Below are 21,510 nucleotides of genomic sequence, written 5' to 3'. Positions count from 1 at the left end.
TACCTTCATCATGTAGGATGTGCAATAAGTTGTCACTCCATGAGGGTTAAGTATGAATTGCACGTCGGTGTTTGCTCCCAATAACTTTGACACGGTAGGGTTGAAGTTGGTGGTGTAAATGTCTTTTGGTTCTCTCCTCAAGAAAAGTGTTGGTTGGGAAATAGATGCTTGTAATGCCAATATATATTCTTCTTCAATTATATGAAGAGTTGACAAGAAACTATCGTAATTTAGTGAGGCTATGTTTTCTTGTAGGAGACTAGGTTGATTCTTTTGAGATGTTTTTTCAGATCGGGCACATCGATATTGTCTTGCAATGGCATCAAAACTTTCATTTGTCGCATTGATGGTCGAGGGAAGCCAAAGCGAAATCTTATTTTTCTCTTGAAACATGTTTTGCGGTGTTTATGTATTTGGATTTCTTTTTTTGCATTATTGAATTTTGATATGTCTATAGTTATGTAATGATCTACGAAAGATTCAATCTCATAAGTATTAGAAGTGCCGAACGTGGGCGCATTTTCCACCCATAGAAGCCCGTGATCATGTTGGCTTCCTTTGTTTTGAAATTTTGTTACGAAGAAGAAATCGAGAATTCTTCCCAGCACATTGTCATCTTTCCTTAGGAAGGTCATTAGTGCTTGGAATTAATGAACATAGTATTGGGCTGTAGTGACAGGATCTGAACAAAGAAGTCGTCCTTCCTCCTCTCGTTTATTTGCAGGATTCTCTAAATTAGTTTTTGGGTTGAGCTTTTCAAGTGCAGCTATCAAAGGATCCCATAATTTTTATGTAGGGCAGATAGCATTACAAAGAAGGTCGGTGGTCCTAACTATCTCAACATTGAGAAGAGGTATAAGTTCTCAACAAGCTGTGTACCTAGCACTATCACTCTACTACTCTCAAGTTCAACAAGGAAATTTCAATACATTAATACAAATCCACCAAAGAAGCAAACATTGCTACTTAAGCATCGAGAATAACTCCAAAACATGCACCTCGAAAGCACCAACATTTTCTTCGATGATATCATCACAAAGTACTTGAGGTGCCAAGAGGATTTGCATGGTATTTGCCTTGCAAAGTTTGTAAGCAGCTACACAATAGTTGGAAACACATCAAAGCAAAGTAAAAAAGACAAAATAATCAAATTCAACAACTACAATGAAACAAAAGATCCCAAAAACCACTATAGAGAGCTATGCCTTTTGTTCTTCCCGTACCACAATATCGAGCCTTGTCTTTATGACGACATATTGCATGGTATGATATGTACGTCAAGTACACAGACATCATAGATCCAAACAAAGCAAATTTCAGCAAGCTCATTCCCACATTCCCAATAAATTCTTCAAACGTTAGCAATGGCACAAAATCAACCACAAGCCATCAAATAACAAAACACATTGAAGTTTACGACATTGGGATTGACTTGCCAAAACCCCCCAACAATAATAAATTCCATAAACAAAACTACTAAAATACAACATTGTGTCTAACAATGACTATTATAGTACCTTTAGAGCACTAAATGATGAACAACGTCTAGTAATTGTAGATGACATTATGCTAAAGAAAAGAATCTCTCCAAAAAAACCATTTTAGCTTTTGCTAACAGGAAATGCAGGAATAGGGAAAGCTCTCACACTAATGGCCATTGTTCAAGCACTTCTACGCAATTACTCACACAAGGAAGCTGAAAACGTGGACTCACCAAAAGTCGTCTTATTAGCATACACTGGAAAAGCAACATTTCACATTGGGGGCACAACAATTCATGCTGCATTGCACCTTCCACTTATGGCATCCCACTACACGCCTTTCAAGTGAAAAAGTACAAGAGCTATCGCAAATGTACAAAGACCTAGAACTAGTTGTCTTCGACGAAGTGTCTTTGATTGTGGTCATAGTACTTTGGTAGCAGTTGACATGTGCTTAAGAGAAATCAAGCACAACCACCTCTAACCATTTGGAGGTATTGATGTTCTAATGTGTGGAGACCTTTGCCAAGCCAGCCCAACAAAAGATTATTGGCTTTTTTTTCCTCAAACAACAAACACATCAATGCAAACATCATTCTTGAAAGACAATGTCCTACTATACGAACTTAGCATACCAATGCGCTAAACAAACAAAGAATTCATAGACGTGATCAATAGAATACGAATAGGGAATCCCACATTGATCGACATCTCTTACATTAACAACAAATACCTTAGACAACCACAACAAAAGCAAAACATTCCCCACTTGTTCTACACTAATGCTTCTAAAGACATTCACAACAAAGAAGTTTTTTAATTGCTTAAACAAAATCCTCATATCCTCGAAGCAAAAGACAAAAGACGCAAGACATGTAGCAAGACTATAACAATCCCCCCTAACCCTAAAAACATAGTAGGATTACACAAAATACTACACCTGAAAACAGGAATGATTGTTGAAATTTGTTCTGGGAATCTTGACATTTTCGATGGATTGGTGAATGGAGCTGATGGCGTATTTGAACATTCCACCAAAACAAATGGGAATTTTGTGGTATGGATCTCATTCAACAACACAAGCATAGGCAACCTAAACACATCAAAGTAGATAAAAACGTGTTAAAAGAGATTGAGCGACTCCAACTGGAGCGACAATGGATTACCAAGCAAAAGAATTTATCCGCTTTAACGTACAACTTCGACACACTGCAATCTCTAAACACACGCAAACTTGCATCTCATTGGATAAACATTGTCACAACGATAAAAGCATCATGAGCGCAAAAATCCTCTGCCTCCAAGAGTTGCATGACAATACATCAACACATGTGTCCTTCCCAGGATTCACATGCTTGCATAAGAAAGAAGGAGTGGGAATAGCCGCCGTTGTACAAAAGAACATAGAACTACTCAAAGATTATTACACAAACAACAAAGGTTCAAAATGCTATCTCACAATCTTCAAAACAACGAACTATAAAACCATTGCCATCGTCAATGTATATAACTCACCTCTAACGACAATTAGAGCACTTCTTGCATCATTACAAGAACAACTCAAAAACATAGACAATGGTATACCAACAACAATCATAGGAGATTTCAACATTAACATAAATAATTCAAAGAATTCCAACAAAACACTTCAAAATTTCATGAGCGAAAGGAATTTCACACAATTGATTAACCATCCAACAACTATAAACGGATCAACCATCGACCACTTTTGGACAAACCAAACACTACAACAGGAACTAACTTTATTTATTGGTCCGACCACTCCCTTCTTTACAAAAGCATATAATCAAATAACAATTTCCAAAAAAATCCAACCCATTCCACATCTACTTACTAAATCTTACAAAATATTATACACCAAAAACACTTATAAACCATTTGTCTACTGATGCGATGTGCACAATAGCTAGCCGTCGACTAGCTCCAATTTTAAAACTTCAACTCCATTTCCATAGGATTCCTAACATCTTAGAATTCCACCTTCTAATCTAATAAAGGAACACACGAACTCAAATGCATATGTCTACAGTTGCCAAAATTCACCACTTACATAAAACCTCATTAGGCAGGCCTCTTGAATTGAATCTATAATTCACCTTGTTTTAATTTATTTTGGTTTGCGTTGTACAGAAATTGAAAGTGCCAACGATGCCCACTAGGGCTTGAACTCGGGACCGGTACATACGTATGAGGCGCTTGGTCTAAAAGATGTGGACAAACTCTTGAAATCTAGCATTGTGAGTTTTTATGCATTACCAAATAACAATTACGTAATTGGATTTACAAATACAAATAAAATCACATGTGCCGCACCAAAGCGAACTAATAATAGATAGCAAAGAAAGATCGATAAATAAATCTGTGAACGCTAAAGATTGCCAACGATCCAATGTGGCTCTGATCGCGCCAATTATGAATCCACCATCGAGCAATCAACGTAGATGATTTCTGAACTTGAGGTTGTGGTGTTTATGTCATAGCAGTATTCGGAATGAAACTTCTGGATTCCGGCACTTTCGCTGCAATAATTCCTCCTGAATGAATCCAGATTTTTGGATTTCTCATTTATATCTGATTGAGTGTGCTTGGATGCGGTTGGATTTTCCTTTTCCTGTTTTTACAGCCGACCAACCTGTCAAGGAATTGGACGCCAGAGATGCATCTGGTGTGCCTATTTCCTGAGTGATTTTGAAAGGTCCAAGCTGTGGCGACGTTCAGTGCCGGTTGTCTACGGCATTTTACAAGTATCTGGACCTGCTGCCCAGAGGCAGAATACGTGCCAACTCTGGGCAGAATACGTGGTTGGCAAAGAACCAGCAACCATTTGGTTTCACACAGGAGTACGCGGAGTGGTGTAATATTACCGGCGTATCCTGTTAGTTGGGGGGTCTGGCGAAGGCACCGGTGGTGGGCTTGAGACGATTGATCCTCCCCAGTCTTATCCATCATGCCGGTTTACGGAGGAGTCTATGATCAAATGACTACCAGATTCTTTTGCAAAGGGATAGGAGGCGACTCTCGCCCATTGCTCACCCTCTCCAGAATTTCTTTCATTTTTATTGTTCGTATAATGGCTTGTACTCGGATTCTTATTTCCACTGTCTGCCATTTCAACAGACTCGCACTGGTCTTAGTTACCTAGGAGAGGGTTCGAGCTCACAAGTGACATTCGTTCCACCGGCTGTGCCAAAAGTGTGGACTGGATAGCCAAGGCTTGATCTAGAATAGCCACCATGTTTGAACCATTTCTAATTGACTCTCATTCTGAGTAAAAGCAGGACCATGTTAATTTGGGAAGCTATGAAGCGATGTTCTGGGCAGTCCTAGACCAGTGCAATCTGTGTGTTGGAACCATATTTTAACTGAACAAGACTTGTAACATCGAGAGAGAATACTGAATGTAAGGCTAAGAATGCCACTCATAAGAGCAGAACAAAGGAGAATGTAAGGCTAAGAATGCCAGTCATAAAAGCAGTCTATTATTCCTTACACTTGAGTTTTTTCCACCGTCATAATCACAGCCTTTGAGTGAAGTTTTCTGTTCAATTCGTGTTTCTCCTCTGAAGTCCAAACAGGATCAATAAGTGTGTGCCAACACTTACCATGATCTCTAGAATTCATCGGTCATCTGTAACCATGTTCAAGCATCATCAGTCCATTGCCATGATAAAACTTTGGCTTTGAACAAATGAAATAAAGTAAATTATTACTAAGACAGCACAATACACTTTTCATGAGCTCTGTAGGTGCCTCCATTATTGATTCTCGTCTCTACTAATACTTATACAATCCAACAGTATTTACTTCCTTCGTCAACTTTCCTTGTCTACTATTTATGCAGAAGGTCTTGATGATATTTCCTTTTTAGCTATTATCTTTCTAACCTTAATGTGTTGAATTTGAATAACATTGGTTTGCCAATTTTAGCAAACTTTTTTAATGCCGTTGTTGCAAAACAAAGTTGCATTGCTTGTTCCACCAATATGCATTTCATTTTGCTTTACATGAAATATGTTCACTCACAAATCCTATGACCATATTTCTTATTCCACATTTTGCATTTTTGAAGTATATCTACTCCTTAAACATTGGACTAAAATACAACCATCTTATTTTGAAACAAAGTTCATAAAGAAAATTGTGTTATTTTTTCTCTACTCAAGTGATCATTGTACAAGGAAAATAAATCTTTCCATGAGATAAAACTCCCCTACTGACCCCACCGAGGTCCAAATCCACAATTGTACTCTTCTAGTCGTTATATTATTTCCTATTTTTCTTCTTCTTTTTTGTACACTTAACGAAGTATTATTCCCTATTTTTCTTTTTCTTTTGTACATCTAACGAAGTTAATTGCTTTCTCATTCAACCTCAACACTAATTGCAAATTTTTAATATTTTTTCACATCTTTTATTCTCTATGCTTATTTGTTACTATTTTTTAATGGCTAACTAAAGATCGGTTCCTTTGACAAACTTCATTCAACCTCGCTGTTTATTATAAGATTTTAATATTTTTCCATCTTCTATCCTCTATGCTGATTTGTTACTATGTTTTATCGGCTAACTAAAGATAGGTTAGAATAGGTTACATTGACCAACTTCAAGAATAATTCACGGCATTGATGAGTGACTAGTGATGAGTGATGAATGAAATGATTTCACACATTAATGATAGAAGTAAAGAAGTCCCACATCAATGATCTTAAGTGTAGTTCTTGAGAAGAACTACACCTGTTGTGAAATTATAATGCAAATTATGACTACAAAATTTTTTCCTATATGGCACGAAGTTGGTAGGTCTTGCTCTAACTTTTCAAGTCATACACTTCTCGTTACATAAACTACCAATTCTCCCCCGTGTTCCTTTGTGATCCTCTAGTTACCCCAAGACTTCAAATAAATTCAACCAATAAGCTTTGAAATGATGTCACGAAGTTGGGTTGTATTTAAGGCTTTTTATGAGACTTGCAATCGGAACACCATCACTTGTATATGTTGTTATATGGTTTCTACAAGACATAAGATAGAGAGTGCTTTGGTGAAAGAAGGCCAACAAGTCAAATCAAAAGTGCATTTGTTTCCCACCTTTCTCTTCAAAGCTCTTTACCTAAAGTTCTTCAACATATTGTGATGACATGTTATGCCCCTCCATGTAGTAAACAAGGTACCAATGAAGCCTTTTTTAAAACATTCTTTCATATAGGTTTGATTCCACTCAATACATTAACAAAGTGAAGAATACAGAAAAAATATAAAGAAGCACAGTCTAAAAAGTGCATGCAACTAGTTTCACACCTCTCAACTTTCCGATGAAAAGGCACATTAATTGCGGCAATAATGAGTGCATATTCTCACCAAACAGCTAGCAATTGCCCTATACGAAAAGTTTGTGTGCCAGCATAGAAGCCTAGCTAGTTCAATTAGCCTTTTGCACATAGAAGCCTAGCTAGTTCAAATTAGCCTTTGATTACAGGTCTGGCTATATTGGACCAGCATTGAAGTTTCTTTAAATTGTTTTAACCTCACGTATTCTCACACTATTTTTTTAACTGTGCAATTGTGTCCAATTCAAGAATGCTCGCACTATGCCATGTCCACAAACACACACACACACACACACACACACAAAGAACGGAATCACTTTAGCTGAGCACAATGGGAAAAATAATCTAAATGATTTTGAAATAGCTAATAATATAGTAGTTTATATCAACTAATCTTCTTCAATAATAGGCAGGTGTTTGCACTGCAAACAAGCATGCTTTCACTGCATCCACAATATTTACTTCTATATTAAAGGTGACCCTCGTTACATCAAAGGAAGCCCAAAAAAAAGGTTAGTTACCCTCCCCTCTCTTATTAAACTCAAACCCTTTAGTTTTCAATGTAGCCTATGTGAGAACCTGCCAAATGCATTAAGATTTAAGAACAGCTTTGAAAACTGACCACAAAAATTGCTACACAAAATTGAAAGAAAATGATCAATTGCCATAGTAATCAAGCTCTGTCAGACTGGAACAAATCTTTTGGTGAACCGTCACAAGGACGAAAATGCACCTTGCTCTGTGTATCCCTCTCACAGGGCACATGCGAGTGCTTGCCAATGTGGCTCCTCTCCACAACTTTCTTTGCCATCCAAGAAGCACCAAAAATCGGCTTTCTTTGCTCATTTCCTGCTTTATTCATAAAAAACATTTTTGGTTTCGGGTGTGATTTCACTCGAAGTCTATCAAGGTGATGATCACACAACAAATATCCTACCTTTGCCCTAAGTGGACAATGCCAACCTTTCCCATCAGATCTATTGCAAGGGTTCCCAAGCCCTGCGATCTCTTGCTTCATAGATTTCAGGCGCTTCTTTCGAGACAGTCCAATGGCTTCACCTATATCTTGCTTAGGAATGGAATTCAAAATACAGGAGCCTAGCAAGGGATTTCGCCGTGTCTTACCTGTTCTTGCTCTGCGAATAGCAGCACAGGTAGCCCAAAATTGAGAGATGCCGCACTGTTTATCTCCCTTCACAAAATCTAAGTTTTCAGTTACCTTTTCGTGCCCATTTTGTTGAGTACTCTGCTCACCATGTTCCCTAAAAGGAGAATGATTTTCTTCTCCAACTAATGCACTGCAGAGAATATATTTGGACTCCTCAAGGGGCATAAAATATGGGGAGCTAGAGATTATTTTCAAAACCTCCACTCTGGGAACAACACCACCTTCATGCAGTCCAGGAAGTCCTTGTTCCAAAATCCTTGAAACAGCTTCTCTAGCCGTGAGCCCTGCCTTTCCAGCTTGCATAAAAACTTGATAGATGGAAAACAAAAGTGCCTCTTTTGGCTGATTTGCGGGGTGATCAGGAGCCAATCCGAAAGCCCCATCTGATTGTTCAGATCTTGTAGTTGTAGCTCCCTGGCCAGATTCTGGAGCTTCACCTGAACAAACAGTATTATTATGTCATATCTGAGGATGCACAACTAAAAAGACAAAACCCCACTCTATTTAGTCAGACAATGGGAGATATGATCACAAATGCCAGAAGCTCAACAGCATGATTTGTCACCTTGAGAGACCTGAGAATTCTGGAATATAATTGTACCACCTGCAAATGACATGAAACGCCCCACCCCAACAAACAGAAAAGAAAAAGAAGAGATCAGAAATCAAGCTCACATCCCTGTACGACTAATTAACAGAAAGATATTTCATCTTGCAGGCACCAAGTTGAAATGAGCCCATTAAGTTAAGATATACATTAGAATCAAGCAATCTGCCTAAGCAGCCACACGACATGGATAGGCCACATATCAAAGCCCAAATACAGGAGTGCAGAGATGTAGCTTTCAAACAAGAGGTGAGTAGACTGTACCACACTTATGAGGGAAAAGCCCCATAAGATTCTAACCAACACCCCCGACTGTGTAGTTGCTAACACCTCTGACTGTATAATTGCACAAAACTCAGACATAAGGATAAGGAAATCACTATACTGGAAGCTCATTGTCTGCATCTGTTTCTCTTGTGAGGAATATGTCTGCCACATCATTTGCATATGCCGTATCATGCTGTCATACTAAAAACACTGTGAGCATGACAAGGCATACCAAGCGATCATTGCCATGATATCACCACACCAACAAAATGAACCATCGAATAGCCACTCTCATAAGGTAGCTGCTATACCTTGGCTTTATGCAAACTTGGAGGAAATTCCTATAGTAGAGTGTGGATCAGTCTTGTTAGGAAACAATGTGCACTTTTGACAATGGTCGTCATACTAGGCATGATAATCCAATGATGGGTGCATGTCAAAGGCCAGCACCACCCTAATTCTCTATCTCATGATCATTCTTCAGAGAATGAATAAAGAGCTTAGAGCCAACCTCTTTTAGACAACTTAAAGAGCAAAGGTGGTTTTAGACTGTTCGCAAATACAGTGCCTATTCTTATCAGTAATGAGTCCAAGGCACTTAGAAACTGCACCACAAGGAGAAGGTAAAGCTTGCCTCCACCCACAAATCTATGCATATGAATGAATTCAAGTCTCTTGGTAAAGCGATCTCATGGCAAAGTCTCTTGGCAGAACAGACCTAAACTCTGATTTATGTTTCACTCTCGTCCTCAGTAGCAAATTACAAATAAACAGACAGTTGTGATGTGGACCCTGGACATTGCAATTTTTCTCCCATTACTTATCTCTACATCATTTCTGAAGGCTCTAAGAGAATAGTCACTTATAGTCCACCTTGGCTACTTAGATGTTGGGACACATTTAAAACTGCAATCTCTTCTATGTTTGTGCAATTGCAATGTGCAATATGTAGTTTTTCTTAGTTCTAGACTGTTTATTTGTGCAACAAGCTTTTCAAGATTCTAAATTTTGTGCAATGCAATGTGCCTCCAAATTCTCTAATTGCCTGCCTTAGCACACTGCAATGTGGCTTTAAATTCTCTAATTGTGTGCGTTAGAATTCTATAATGCCCGACTTTTTATGTAATTGGAAAGTGTTTGTAATAATGCGGTACTTCCCTAAGTCCGTGCTTCTAACACCGGGGGCACCTCTTTTCCATCATTCCCTGTTTATTTTATCAAAATCCTCTTCTGTACCCGTCCATCAAAATATCTTTTCTATGCACTACAAGCTCAAATTGATATTTGGTCTGCCTTAGCTTTGCATGATCTAAAGATCACTTTAAACATTGACTTGGAATTCCAGACCAAACAGCATGCTACCACTTCCAAGTCATGACAGTAATCATCCAACGGAGGGACACAATAGTCATCCAAAGTTTGTAGACTTTGCAATTCACAATGTCACTTAAATCCTTAATCATCCAATTTATACTCAATCAAAGCTAGTCTCTATCCACAAGCATAACCATGCAAGCAACATGCCTGCAACGTAAACCCCCTGATGAATACTCTGTGTGTATCCTCCTTAAATACAAAACGAAAGCATCAATATCATAGATGGGAGCCATTACAGCATGTAAGATCATTATCGGACTGAATTTTTCCTAATTCTCCTGCAAGCATCAAGCACTATGAAAACGGATGTAAAGTTAAAGCTCCATTCGGAAGAGAAGGAGAAATGTAAGGACAAAATAATTATCAACCTGTCTATCACCACTGTATGTACCTACTGTGCTTTCCTCCTTGTAAAGCTTTGCTGCTTCCAAGCCTTTTCCTTGACTCGAATGGCGGATTATTCCTATGAGAAAACCTTTCACAAAGACAAGTCAGTTTCCAACAAGAAACAAAAACAGGTGATGATTCAGATGATTCCCTTCATGACTCTGCTGAGGCTCAGCTTGTTTATGAGGTTATGCATGAAGGGTTTGAAGACACCCGCAAAGGTTGGAAAGATCCACTTCCCACCACTGGCATTATGGTGGAAGTGGATGATATCTTTGATCCAATGAAGGAGTATGCAAAGCATGCCATTATACTTTTCTTCCCAGGACGGATGCCTACTGCAGCAGATGTTGGGAATTGGTTGACTCGAACCCTGGGTGGTTCTTATGTCAAAAAAGTTCATTATGCAACAAGGGGCTTTTTTGAGATCATCATGGCTGATGAGGAGCACCGTCAACTCTTGCTGGAGCACTCTCCTCTCTTCTATGACCAACAGATGGTCCATGTCCTGCCCTGGTCCCCCACCCGAGATTATCAGGCATTGATTCGGCACCGTTGCCCTGTTTGGGTACAAGTTGTGGATTTTCCTCAATGCTTGTCTTCTCTTCTACCTAAAATTACAGCTTCCCTCGGTAAGGTGGTATGCCTACCGCAACCCAATGGAAATTCGAATCGCTTCTGCATTTTGTGGGATACAGATCATATTCGGTTACTATGAATAATGTTTCCATGGGGAGTGCCTTTTACAGGATCAAGTGGGGGCTGTTTGCAAGTGCTTGCTTTGAATGCAAGCAATTTGGGAATATGGCTTCACAATGCCCTTCCCGAGCTCCACGGATGCCAATGCAAGCTAAAATGGTTCATCCTTTGAATAAAATGCAAATGCCTCTTCTGTGGTAAAAAACAAAGGGGTCATACAGTTTTTCTCTTTTCAAGACAAAGGCAAAGCCCCCCCTTCTTTTCCTGTGCCTTTGTCCTCTCCACCTCAGGAAAATGAGGAAAATTTTTTGCCTGATGGATGGCAAGCTTCTCGCAAAGTGATCTCCCCCAGGCGACCTTTGCCTTCTTGGACTTGGAGTGGTGCATCCTCTCATGGAAAAACACCTGCTGAAAACTCTGGTATTAGCTTGACCTGGGCTGCTGTGACTGCAAATCGGACCTTGTTTCCTGAAGAAGAAGTACTGCACTTTTGTCCTCTCCTCAGGCTGATGCTTCATCCCAGGACAGAGGCCCGGACATTGAGGTGGAAATGCAGACGTAGAGAGCCCGTTAGGTGCTGTACATACCTGTCCCATAACTGTAAATATGCTTGATCATCTGAAGTGTGTTACTCTCAATGTACAAGGAATGTGTGATGGTCGCAAATGGAAACTGGTCTGGATGTATATCAGGCAATTGCAGCCTGATATAGTTGCTTTGCAAGAGCATAATCAGCATATGTATGCTGGTCCGATAGGCCATTTTGCTGGTTATGATATCTTCTATGCTGGAGAGCACTCCTTTTCTGGTGTGTCTTTTTTGGTAAAGCACAACCTTCAACCTGTTGTGGCTCTCAATGATCACCATGGTAGATGGATTATTGTTCAATGCCTTGTTCAAGGAAAAATTTTTGAATTTGCATCGGTTTATGCCCCCCAATCTTCTCGTGATAGAGCTTTGATCTGGGCTGCCATGCATAGCTATCCATGGCGACAACATGCCTTCATTTGTGGTGACCTTAATAATGCCCCTCAATCAGGTGACAACACCTCAGGCCACACTCATATGTTGGCTTCTAAAACACAGGCATGGTCTGATTTTTCTTATCAGGCACGGTTGGATAGATGGTATCAAGTTGATCCACAGCATTGTGATGCCTTTACTTGTCAAATTTCTATTGATCACACATTCGGATCATGCTCCTCTTTGGTTGAGGCTTTCCTTACATGAATTTCCCACTGACAGATTGCCTTACCGAAGGCTTTTGTTGATTAATAATAGTTATCTGGAGCATGCTGACTTTAAAGCCTCGGTCTTTGATGCTATTCAGCCTCTCTCTCATCAGATACACATTGGTTTGGATTATGCTTCGCAGGCTTTTGTTGCTCGGATGCAAGCAATTATTTGGGATTATGGCAAATCCTATATGCAAGCCACAAGGGAGACTGTAGCACATGCCAAATTTACTTGTCAGAGTTTGACTGAGCTTGCTCATCTTCGCCCTTTGTCTTCAGAGGAAAGCATGCTATTATGTCAGGCTCAATTCTCTCTTCAATCCAATGATTGCAGAAAGCTTGCTAAATAGGAAACCCAATCCAGACAACGGGATTTTTTGGATAAAGGCTGCTCTTCCAAGCAATTTTTTAAGAGTTTACACTACAAAAGACACGCTGCCAATATCTGTCCGATCCGGATGCCTGATGGTTCTTGGTCACCATCTCGTTCAGAGCTTGCTGATTTATGTGTGCAACACTTCTCCACTCATTTTGGACATGTGGATACTCTTTCTCCTCGGGTCGTGTTTGCACTTCAACTTCTTTTGCAGCACGTTCATCCAATTCTGTCTGATGCTCAGGCATTAAAACTTGAACATCCCTTCATTGAAAGGGAATTGTCTGATGCACTCAGATCCTGTGGCAGATGGAAATCTCCAGGATGGGATGGTCTCACTATTGAATTCTTTCTTGCATTCTGGGATCTTCTTAAATTCACCTTACTACAAATGGTAAATACAGCATAGCAAAATCAACAGATGCCTGTGTCATGGAAAAAGGGTCTTCTCAAGCTGATTCCAAAGCAGCAGCTATGTGATTTATTTAGTGATTGGAGGCCAATCACGCTCATGCCAGTCATTTATAAGATAATTAAGAACATGAGGACACATACTTATGGGAATTGGAATATGGATCATTGCGAGGTGGTCATTGGTAAATTTCAAGGCGTTATTTCCGGGTTGTCCTTTCGCATCTTCTTTAGTATAGGATTGGAAGCGAGTGCTTTCTAAAGTTAAATGGTCTCTTGCCAATTCAGCTCAGCCCAACTCTCTTCGTCAAGAAAGCATACACTAGAGCTCAGTCTTTGATATGCCTCTTGCTTTACAAGAGCCAGTTCGGGCATACAATCTGATGAAGCTTGGGATTCATTACATTGATGATGCAGTGGATGTTCAGAGGAATATATTATCCTTTCCGGATGCCTATCGTCGTTTTCCTCTTGGTATGCATCATCGATTCATATGGAGGAAAATAAGTGATTTATTGCAGCCCCTTCTCCCAATTCCTCCATCTGATGGATCTCATAGACTTCAAGATTGGCACCTCATATCTGCACTCCACCTGAGCACTATGGACCATTTGGAAGCAGAGTAATCAGGTGTTCTTAGGGCAGCCATTTTGTCATGTGCACGGATTAGTATTTGACGTGTACTGGGTACACAAGACTAGCTCAGGTAGCCTGGGGAGGCTTAGAGCTAGGCAGGCTTGATTCTCGGGTTGAGTGGCAAGGGTATGAACCAGTTAGAGGTCTTCGCTATTTTTGGCGCTTGGGGCCCGAGTCTATATAAGGGGCCCAGGGGTTCAATTCTGAGAGAGCCGATGGGAGCAAGTTTCGTTCCCAGATTCTAAGTCTGATAAGTCTGATCCTGGATTGAGTCGCGGACGCGCGCCTGCATCTTAGCGTAGCCCAAGGCCCAGTAGCAGATCCCAGGCTTCACAGCGCCACCTGGTGATATGGGACACCAAGCTGGTTTGGATCTGGTTGGGAGTTCGTGCCAATAGCTTGTGGCTCGGAGGGGACATCTCCTGATTCGGGATCACATCCCGTAGATGTAATGGTTGGGTGGTGAGCAGCCTGCTCAGTTTCTCACGTTGTGTGTGTGTTCTTGTGTTTATTTGCAGATCAGAGGTTTTAGGAGTGCTGGGACGTGTCAGTTGGTATCAAAGCCAACTCCTGAGGTAGGAACTTCTGATGGGTTGATGCTTTTTCTCGCCCCACCCTCCCAACTTGGAGGGTGGTGCTTTTTTCAAAAAAACAGCTCCTCCAACAGTCTGGCCGCACCCTGCTCCAGCCTATGGCGCACCTCCCTGCCTGGCCGAATCCCTCTCCATCCTATGGCGCACCACTCAGCCTCTCCTACCTGCGTCACCTACCTCTGCGCAGCCCTGACCAGCACACAGAATCCCCTCGCCTACCAATCAGCTCTTCTCACACCTCTCCTCCATTCATCTCCACTCTCACCTAACTACACCTCACACCCTCTCTCACTTTTCCCTTCAGTAATTTCGAAATCATCACTCACCTTCTTCCTACCTTTTCCCTAAATCGTGACCACTTCCCATAACCCATGAACCAAACAAAAACTTGCAGCACAAATTTCGAAATTAGGGCATACCTGGAGGAAGAAATCGTCCAAAACTTTGATTACGAAGAAAGCCTTCAGTGAATTCACCACTGCTCTAGATGGAAAATTTGAGCAGGTTAATGCGAATCAAACGGGGTTGACACAGCAACTCCAAGGGATTCAGACTACTCTCACACTTTAGACTAGCACTGTGCAGGCACTCACGCATGTGGATGCCATGGCTTCAGTGTTAGGTCCGAACATAACTCCAGATCCTTTTCCCAGATATCAGAAGTCTTGGACCAAGGAGGTTGTTGACACTTGGTTGCACAAGTGGCAAGTACACTTCGAGTTCCACCCGTACCCAGATGACAAGAAAATACAGCTTGTAGCCAGCTTCATGTCAAGAAAGGCTTTGTTATGGTGGAAGGAACTCCAACCAAAGCCTGTAACATGATAGATTTCGAAGGGGTCTTCAGGAAGGAGTTCCTGAAGAAGGAGGACGACTATGATATCGTAGGCAAGCTTAAAGCCCTCGATATGTCTAAACTGAACTTGACGTTTGAAGTTTATCTTCAAAGGTTTCGAGATCTGCAGACCAGGGCCACAAAGATGGATCCAGTGACCTTGTTAGGTTTCTTTGTGGATGGTTTGCCAGATTCGTACAAGTTGCACATCAAGATCAAGAACAACAAATGTACCACGTTGCAAGAGGCCATGAATTACGTGCATATTTATGATGATACCATGGCCAGTGCAAAGGCAACTACAGTTTCCGACACGAGTGGGAAGAACAAACGGAAGTTCTTCCAGTCTACCACTGGTACCGGGGAGACAAAGTCTATAGACAACGCCTCCAAGAAACACTTGACTCAGGCGAAGAATGGTCGTGCCCGTTTCCTTCGTACCTTGAAGCTTAAGAAGGAAGGACGTTGCTACTACTGCGAGGAGCAGGGCCACACTAAGAATAAGTGTCCAAAGCGCAAGAATCAAAAGCAAGCGCTGGGACCGAAGCTCCAGGCGGGTCCAGGTACCAAAGCCAAGGGAGCGAACCAAGTTTCGATGACAGGTATTTCTATAAATGTCATTACCTGCCCACTTTCTTGTAATTGCACTTTCAATACTTCATTATTTGGTTCCCATGATCTTTTCCGAGTTTATGGAGAAGTTAGGGACCAAAGGGTTCACATTCTCTTTGACCTGGGCACCTCTCACAACTTTGTTAATTACAAATTTGTGCAGAAGATGGGGCTGTCCACGATACCTAGCGATCACACCTATGAGGTGCAGTGTAGAGACCCAACCTTTCAAAGGTATGAAGAATTCTTATCAAGGGGATCCAAACTTTTCTTATATATGGAACAAATTACAGCTGGGAAGCAGTTTTGGGATCGCAAGATTGAAGCGCTTCCTATCCGGATTCAAGCATACACAGGGGCTCTTACGTGCTATGTTATGCACTTGGAGCATGTGGACTTGTTAATCGGAATAGAGTGGTTTAAAACCCACAATATTCAGATTGGATGGACGGAGCATACCCTTTCTTTTGTGGATAAGGACACCCAATTTTGTATTCAGTGTGATAATATTCCCTCTTCTCAGGGACCTATTGTATCTGCGATGCAGCTTCGGAATATATTAAACACTTCTCATTATGATGTCTATCAGTGTGTTTTGATTCCGCTTTCTTCATTTGTTGTCTCTGTAAATAACAAGAATGATTGAAGACCGTGAATTGAGAATGTTGTTAGATAGTTTCAAGGATGTATTCCCTGCTCAACTGCCGGAAGGTTTACCTCTAGAACGGGCGGTAGATCATCGCATAGACTTAGTACCAGGGGCACCTTATAGGATGAGCCAGCTTGAGGAGGATGAGTTAGCTACACAGCTACAGGATTACCTTAATATGGGCTATATACGCCCAAGTAAATCACCTTGGGGAGCACATGTCCTCTTAAGGAAGAAGAAAGATTCTACATGGAGAATGTGTATAGATTATAAACGATTGAATAAAGTGACAATTAAGAATCGATACCCTCAACCTCGTTCCGATGATCTGATAGACCGTTTGGCCGGAGCGAAGTATTTCACTAAGATTGATTTGCGTACGGGTTATCGCCAAATCCGTATCTATGCTAAACACATAGATAGAACCGCATTCCGAACTAGGTATGGCCACTACGAGTTTCTTGTATTACCTTTTGGTTTGACCAATGCTCCTGCCACCTTCCAGCAAATGATGAACAATTTGTTCCAAGATTTTCTGGGCAAATTCGTTGTAGTGTTCTTAGATGACATCTTGGTATATAGCCGAACGCTTGAGGATCACATAGGACACCTCCGGATTGTCTTAGTTATTCTAAGACAGCATAAGCTCTATGCCAAGATGAGTAAATGTGACTTCTTTATGAAGGAGATCATTTACTTAGGACACAAGATTTCTTCTGAAGGTATTAGCATTGATCTGGATCATATCCAGAAGGTTTTAGAATGGCCTATTCCTCAGACTGTGAAACAACTTTGTTCTTTCCTAGGATTTACAGTATTTCTACGGAAGTCTATGCGTGATTATTCACATATCACGGCACCCCTGACAAACATATTGAAAGGTCGTGGACGCAGCTCTACCCAGCCGATCTCTTGGAATGATGCATTGAACAAGGCTTTTGAAACCTTTAAGTTTTCTATCAAGGAAGCACCCGTTCTTGCATTACCCGATCCTACCCGGCCTTATGTTTTAGAGGCCGATGCGAGTGATTTTGCGATTGGGACAGCTCTATTCCAAGAGGGCAGACCTGTAGCTTTCGAGAGTAAGAAGCTAGACGACACCCAATATTGTTGGCCCACACTAGAAAAGGAACTTTATGCTGTAGTGTATGCCCTTAAGGTTTGGAGACACTACTTGTATGGTTCGAAGTTTCTTGTATTGACTGATCATCAGTCAATTAAGTATGTGTGTGATGGATCTGAATTGAGGGGACGGAAAGCTAGATGGGCAGAATTAATGCAAGATTTTGATTTTGAAATACGTTATCGAAAGGGTTCGTTGAACAACGTAGCGGATGCCTTAAGTCGAGTCAAGTTTGTAAATGCTATGTCATTTACGGAAATATCCTCAGACCTATTTCAATCCTTGAGAGGGCTTTACGCAACTGATAGTCATTTCAGTTCTTATTGGCAGAGAGTCCAGGATGGGAGCTCCATGGTTGACCAAGACTCAGGGATTGTGCCACCTACGGTACAGGCGGCGAGAGGTCAGTGGATGATTAGGAACGGCTTGCTGTTCCGAAATGGAAAGATTTGTGTGCCAGATGTTCTGGAGCTTCGATCCAAGATTCTCTGGATACTTGTGCTAATTGGTGATCAAAGAAAACAAGACCTAATTATTTGTCATATTTGAACCACAATCACATGTGCCTTCCAAATCACAATCGCATATGCCTTCCAAGTTTCTAAGGACTATGTCATGACGCTCCTACTGTTGGACATCCGGGTATACATCGGACTCTGTCTCTTGTGAAGCATACCTTTTATTGGCCTAAGATGCCTGCATTTATTGAAAACTATGTAGTAGGTTGCCGGGTTTGTCAGGTTACTAAGGCAGAACGCCTTCGAAGCGCGAGTTTATTACAGCCACTACAAATTCCAAGTAATAAATGGGAAAGTATTTCCATGGATTTTATTACTGGTTTGCCTCGAATGCGCAAGGGTCATGACTCCATTTGGGTCATAGTCGACCGTTTGACAAAAATGGCTAGATTCTTACCTACTAGAACAACTATTTAAGCTGTTCAGCTGGCTCACGAATTTGTGGACCACTTGTTTAAACTGTATGGTTTACCCTCTGACATACTCAGTGACAGGGACTCAAAGTTTACAAGTAACTTTTGGACACTTGTTTTTGAGAAGTTAGAAACTACTCTAAGTTTGAGCTCCTCAGATCATGCACAATCCGATGGCAGTACAGAGAAGGTTAACCAATTGGTTGAAGATATGCTTCGGGCATATGTATCTAAGAGACAGTCTTCATGGAAAGATTATCTACCTATGATAGAATTTGCTTATAACTGTGCAAAGCATTCGAGTACTGGTTACAGTCCTTTTATGCTTATGTACGGGTTTCAACCTAAGTCACCAGTTATGGTTGGGTTAAAAGGGATTCAAAATGATGTTGCAAAGACCTTCTTGCAAGACATGCAGGAAATGTTGGAGTTTGCCAAGGAGTCTATTAGAAGTGCCCAAGATCATGACAGATTTTATGCTAATAGACATCGTTCACCTAGAGAGTTCTCTGAAAGAACAATGGTATATTTGTGAATTCCAAAGGAATCCAAGAGCCTAAGTACTAGTTTGGTTCCAAAAATATCATCTAGATACTGTGGTCGGTTCAAGGTCATTAAAAGAATTGGACCAGTTGCATATCGACTAGAATTGCCTCCTGATGTTAAAGTACATCCAGTCTTTCATGTCAGTAGACTGAAAGAAGTCTTGGGTGCGGATGATCAACTTGTTTCTCCTCACGAGATAATAGAAGTTACAGATTTGACTTTTATTCCACACGAACCTGAGTGTATTCTTGAATTTCGTGACAGACAGATTCGTAATCGAACTATCACGGAATACAAGATCAAGTGGAAGGATCGTGTTGAGGAGGATGCAACATGGGAGACATTACAAAACCTCCAAAGAACATTTCTGAGTTTCTTAGCGAACTCAGGAGTGAGTTCTTAGAGAAGGGGAAGTATGTCATGTGCATGGATTAGTATCTGACGTGTACTAGGTACACAAGACTAGCTCAGGTAGCCTGGGGAGGCTTAGAGCTAGGCAGGCTTGATTCTCGGGTTGAGTGGCAAGGGTACGAACCAGTTAGAGGTCTTTGCTATTTTTGGCGCTTGGGACCCGAGTCTATATAAGGGGCCCAGGGGTTCAGTTCTGAGAGAGCCGATGGGAGCAAGTTTCGTTCCCAGGTGCTAGGTCTGATCCTGGATTGAGTCGCGGACGCACGCCTGCATATTAGCGTAGCCCAAGGCCCAGTAGCAGATCCCAGGCTTCACAGCGCCACCTGGTGGTATGGGACACCAGGCTGATTTGGATCTGGTTGGGAGTTTGTGCCAGTAGCTCAGCTCGTGGCTCGGGGGGGACATCTCCTGATTTGGGATCACATCCCGTAGATGTCATGGTTGGGTGGTGAGCAGCCTGCTCAGTTTCTCACATTGTGTGTGTGTTCTTGTGTTTATTTGCAGATCAGAGGTTTCAGGAGTGCTGGGACGTGTCACATTTCTCCAACCTTATGAGTTTTCTAGAGCATCGTTACGGCAATCTCTATATTATGCTTGTCATCATGATGACTTGGATATATCATCTTTAGAGGTGTTTTCCCATTGCTTTTGATTTTTCAAAATAGTCTTTTCTTTAGACTATTCTCATTGTAAAAACTTAAATACAGTGGTTTCACCACACAAAAAATGTGTGTGTGTGTGTGTGTTCTCGCAAGCCTTCCGAGAGAGAGAGAGAGAGAGAGAGAGAGAGAGTTTATTAATAGTCTTTGAAAGGGTCTATGAGACTGAAAGAACCCAGATACAATGAGCTGAATAGGTGGAGCAACTAATCGAGCATCTACACCCAAGACAATTACAACATGAATATAGAAACACTAGTACATAAAATGTCTGAGAGAATGGAAGTTGTGGCGTGGCATCACTGTGATGTTGGCAGAGGCTACAAGCCCACGGGAGATACCGGCGCTGATGTATGAGGCTGCAGTGCCATGATAGGGTGTTGGCGACAATCAGGGTGTGTGGTCCGCTATGGTGTTTCTATGTGTGTACAAACCCACACAAATCTAGATGCTAGTGGAGGATGGGAGATCCCCATGATGTACGAGGCTGCAGTGGCATAGAGCCTGTAATAGATTGCTGGCGGCTATCAATGTGTGTGGTCCGTTGGGGGGGGGGGTGGCTCTGCGTGTGTGTGATTTCACTAAAAAGGTGTATGTGTGTGTGTGTGTGTGTGTATGTGTGTATGTGTGTGTGTCTTTATGGGTGGAGGAAGACGATGGAGAGCTCTGGAGCCCCCGTAGCCCTGGTCGAACCTCCGTCCCCCTCTGTTCCCTCCCTCGTTTTCCCCATACAGCCCCCGTCTTCCACCTTGCAGCCTTCATCACCATCCGTATAGCTCACGTCAGCTGTACGGAATTGCGTACAATCCGTACAGGCCCCCCACCCCAGCAGTTATCTACACAGCCTTCGGTTCAGCCTTTTGTACAACCCTCCGTCCAAGCAGACGTGGTGCAAACGCCAGTACCTGCCTCATCCGTACCTGCAAAATCTATACAAATTTCCCCACTCGTACAGGCTCCCGAAACATCTTTTGTTTTTTATGCTTCCTCTATTCCTCTTGCTCGAGTCTTCATTCGACGGAAACGCGGTGCTTTGCCTTCTTCATCCTCTTTCAAATAGGCAAAGCTTGATCTCGCAAATGGCCCTTCTTCTTCCCTACAACTGGATCTTCTGCGTCAGCTATGCTCAACCTCTGTCACAAATGTTCCTTCATTAGGT

General features: G+C 41.6%; 1 protein-coding gene and 1 long non-coding RNA gene across 3 annotated transcripts in view; one reads left to right on the top strand and one right to left on the bottom strand.

The window, feature by feature from the left end:
* The first annotated feature begins 3,852 nt into the window (after positions 1-3,852).
* LOC147897386 (uncharacterized) lies at positions 3,853-4,973 on the top strand. The gene is made up of 3 exons (XR_015541708.1): positions 3,853-3,961; positions 4,126-4,907; positions 4,952-4,973. It is a non-coding gene; the product is annotated as an uncharacterized LOC147897386 (long non-coding RNA).
* Positions 4,974-7,498: 2,525 nt separating this feature from the next.
* Positions 7,499-21,510, bottom strand: part of LOC147897385 (uncharacterized) — a 61,102-nt gene continuing 47,090 nt past the window's right edge. For both annotated transcript variants that reach the window (XM_087380920.1, XM_087380921.1), the window contains exons 4-5: positions 8,563-8,601; positions 7,499-8,434 (exon numbers count right to left, since the gene is read on the bottom strand). In XM_087380920.1, coding sequence (XP_087237046.1) covers positions 7,503-8,434; positions 8,563-8,601 — 971 coding nt within the window. In that variant the 3' untranslated portion in view covers positions 7,499-7,502. The remainder of the gene's footprint in view (positions 8,435-8,562; positions 8,602-21,510) is intronic.

The sequence above is a fragment of the Dipteris shenzhenensis genome, chromosome 10 (genome assembly GCF_047967505.1).
Source record: "Dipteris shenzhenensis isolate YYH24624 ecotype China chromosome 10, Dip_SZ_1.0, whole genome shotgun sequence".
In the NCBI taxonomy this organism is placed as follows: Eukaryota; Viridiplantae; Streptophyta; class Polypodiopsida; order Gleicheniales; family Dipteridaceae; genus Dipteris; species Dipteris shenzhenensis.
The sequence above is the reverse complement of the archived record's forward strand: the minus strand, read 5'-3'. Positions and strand labels throughout refer to the sequence as shown.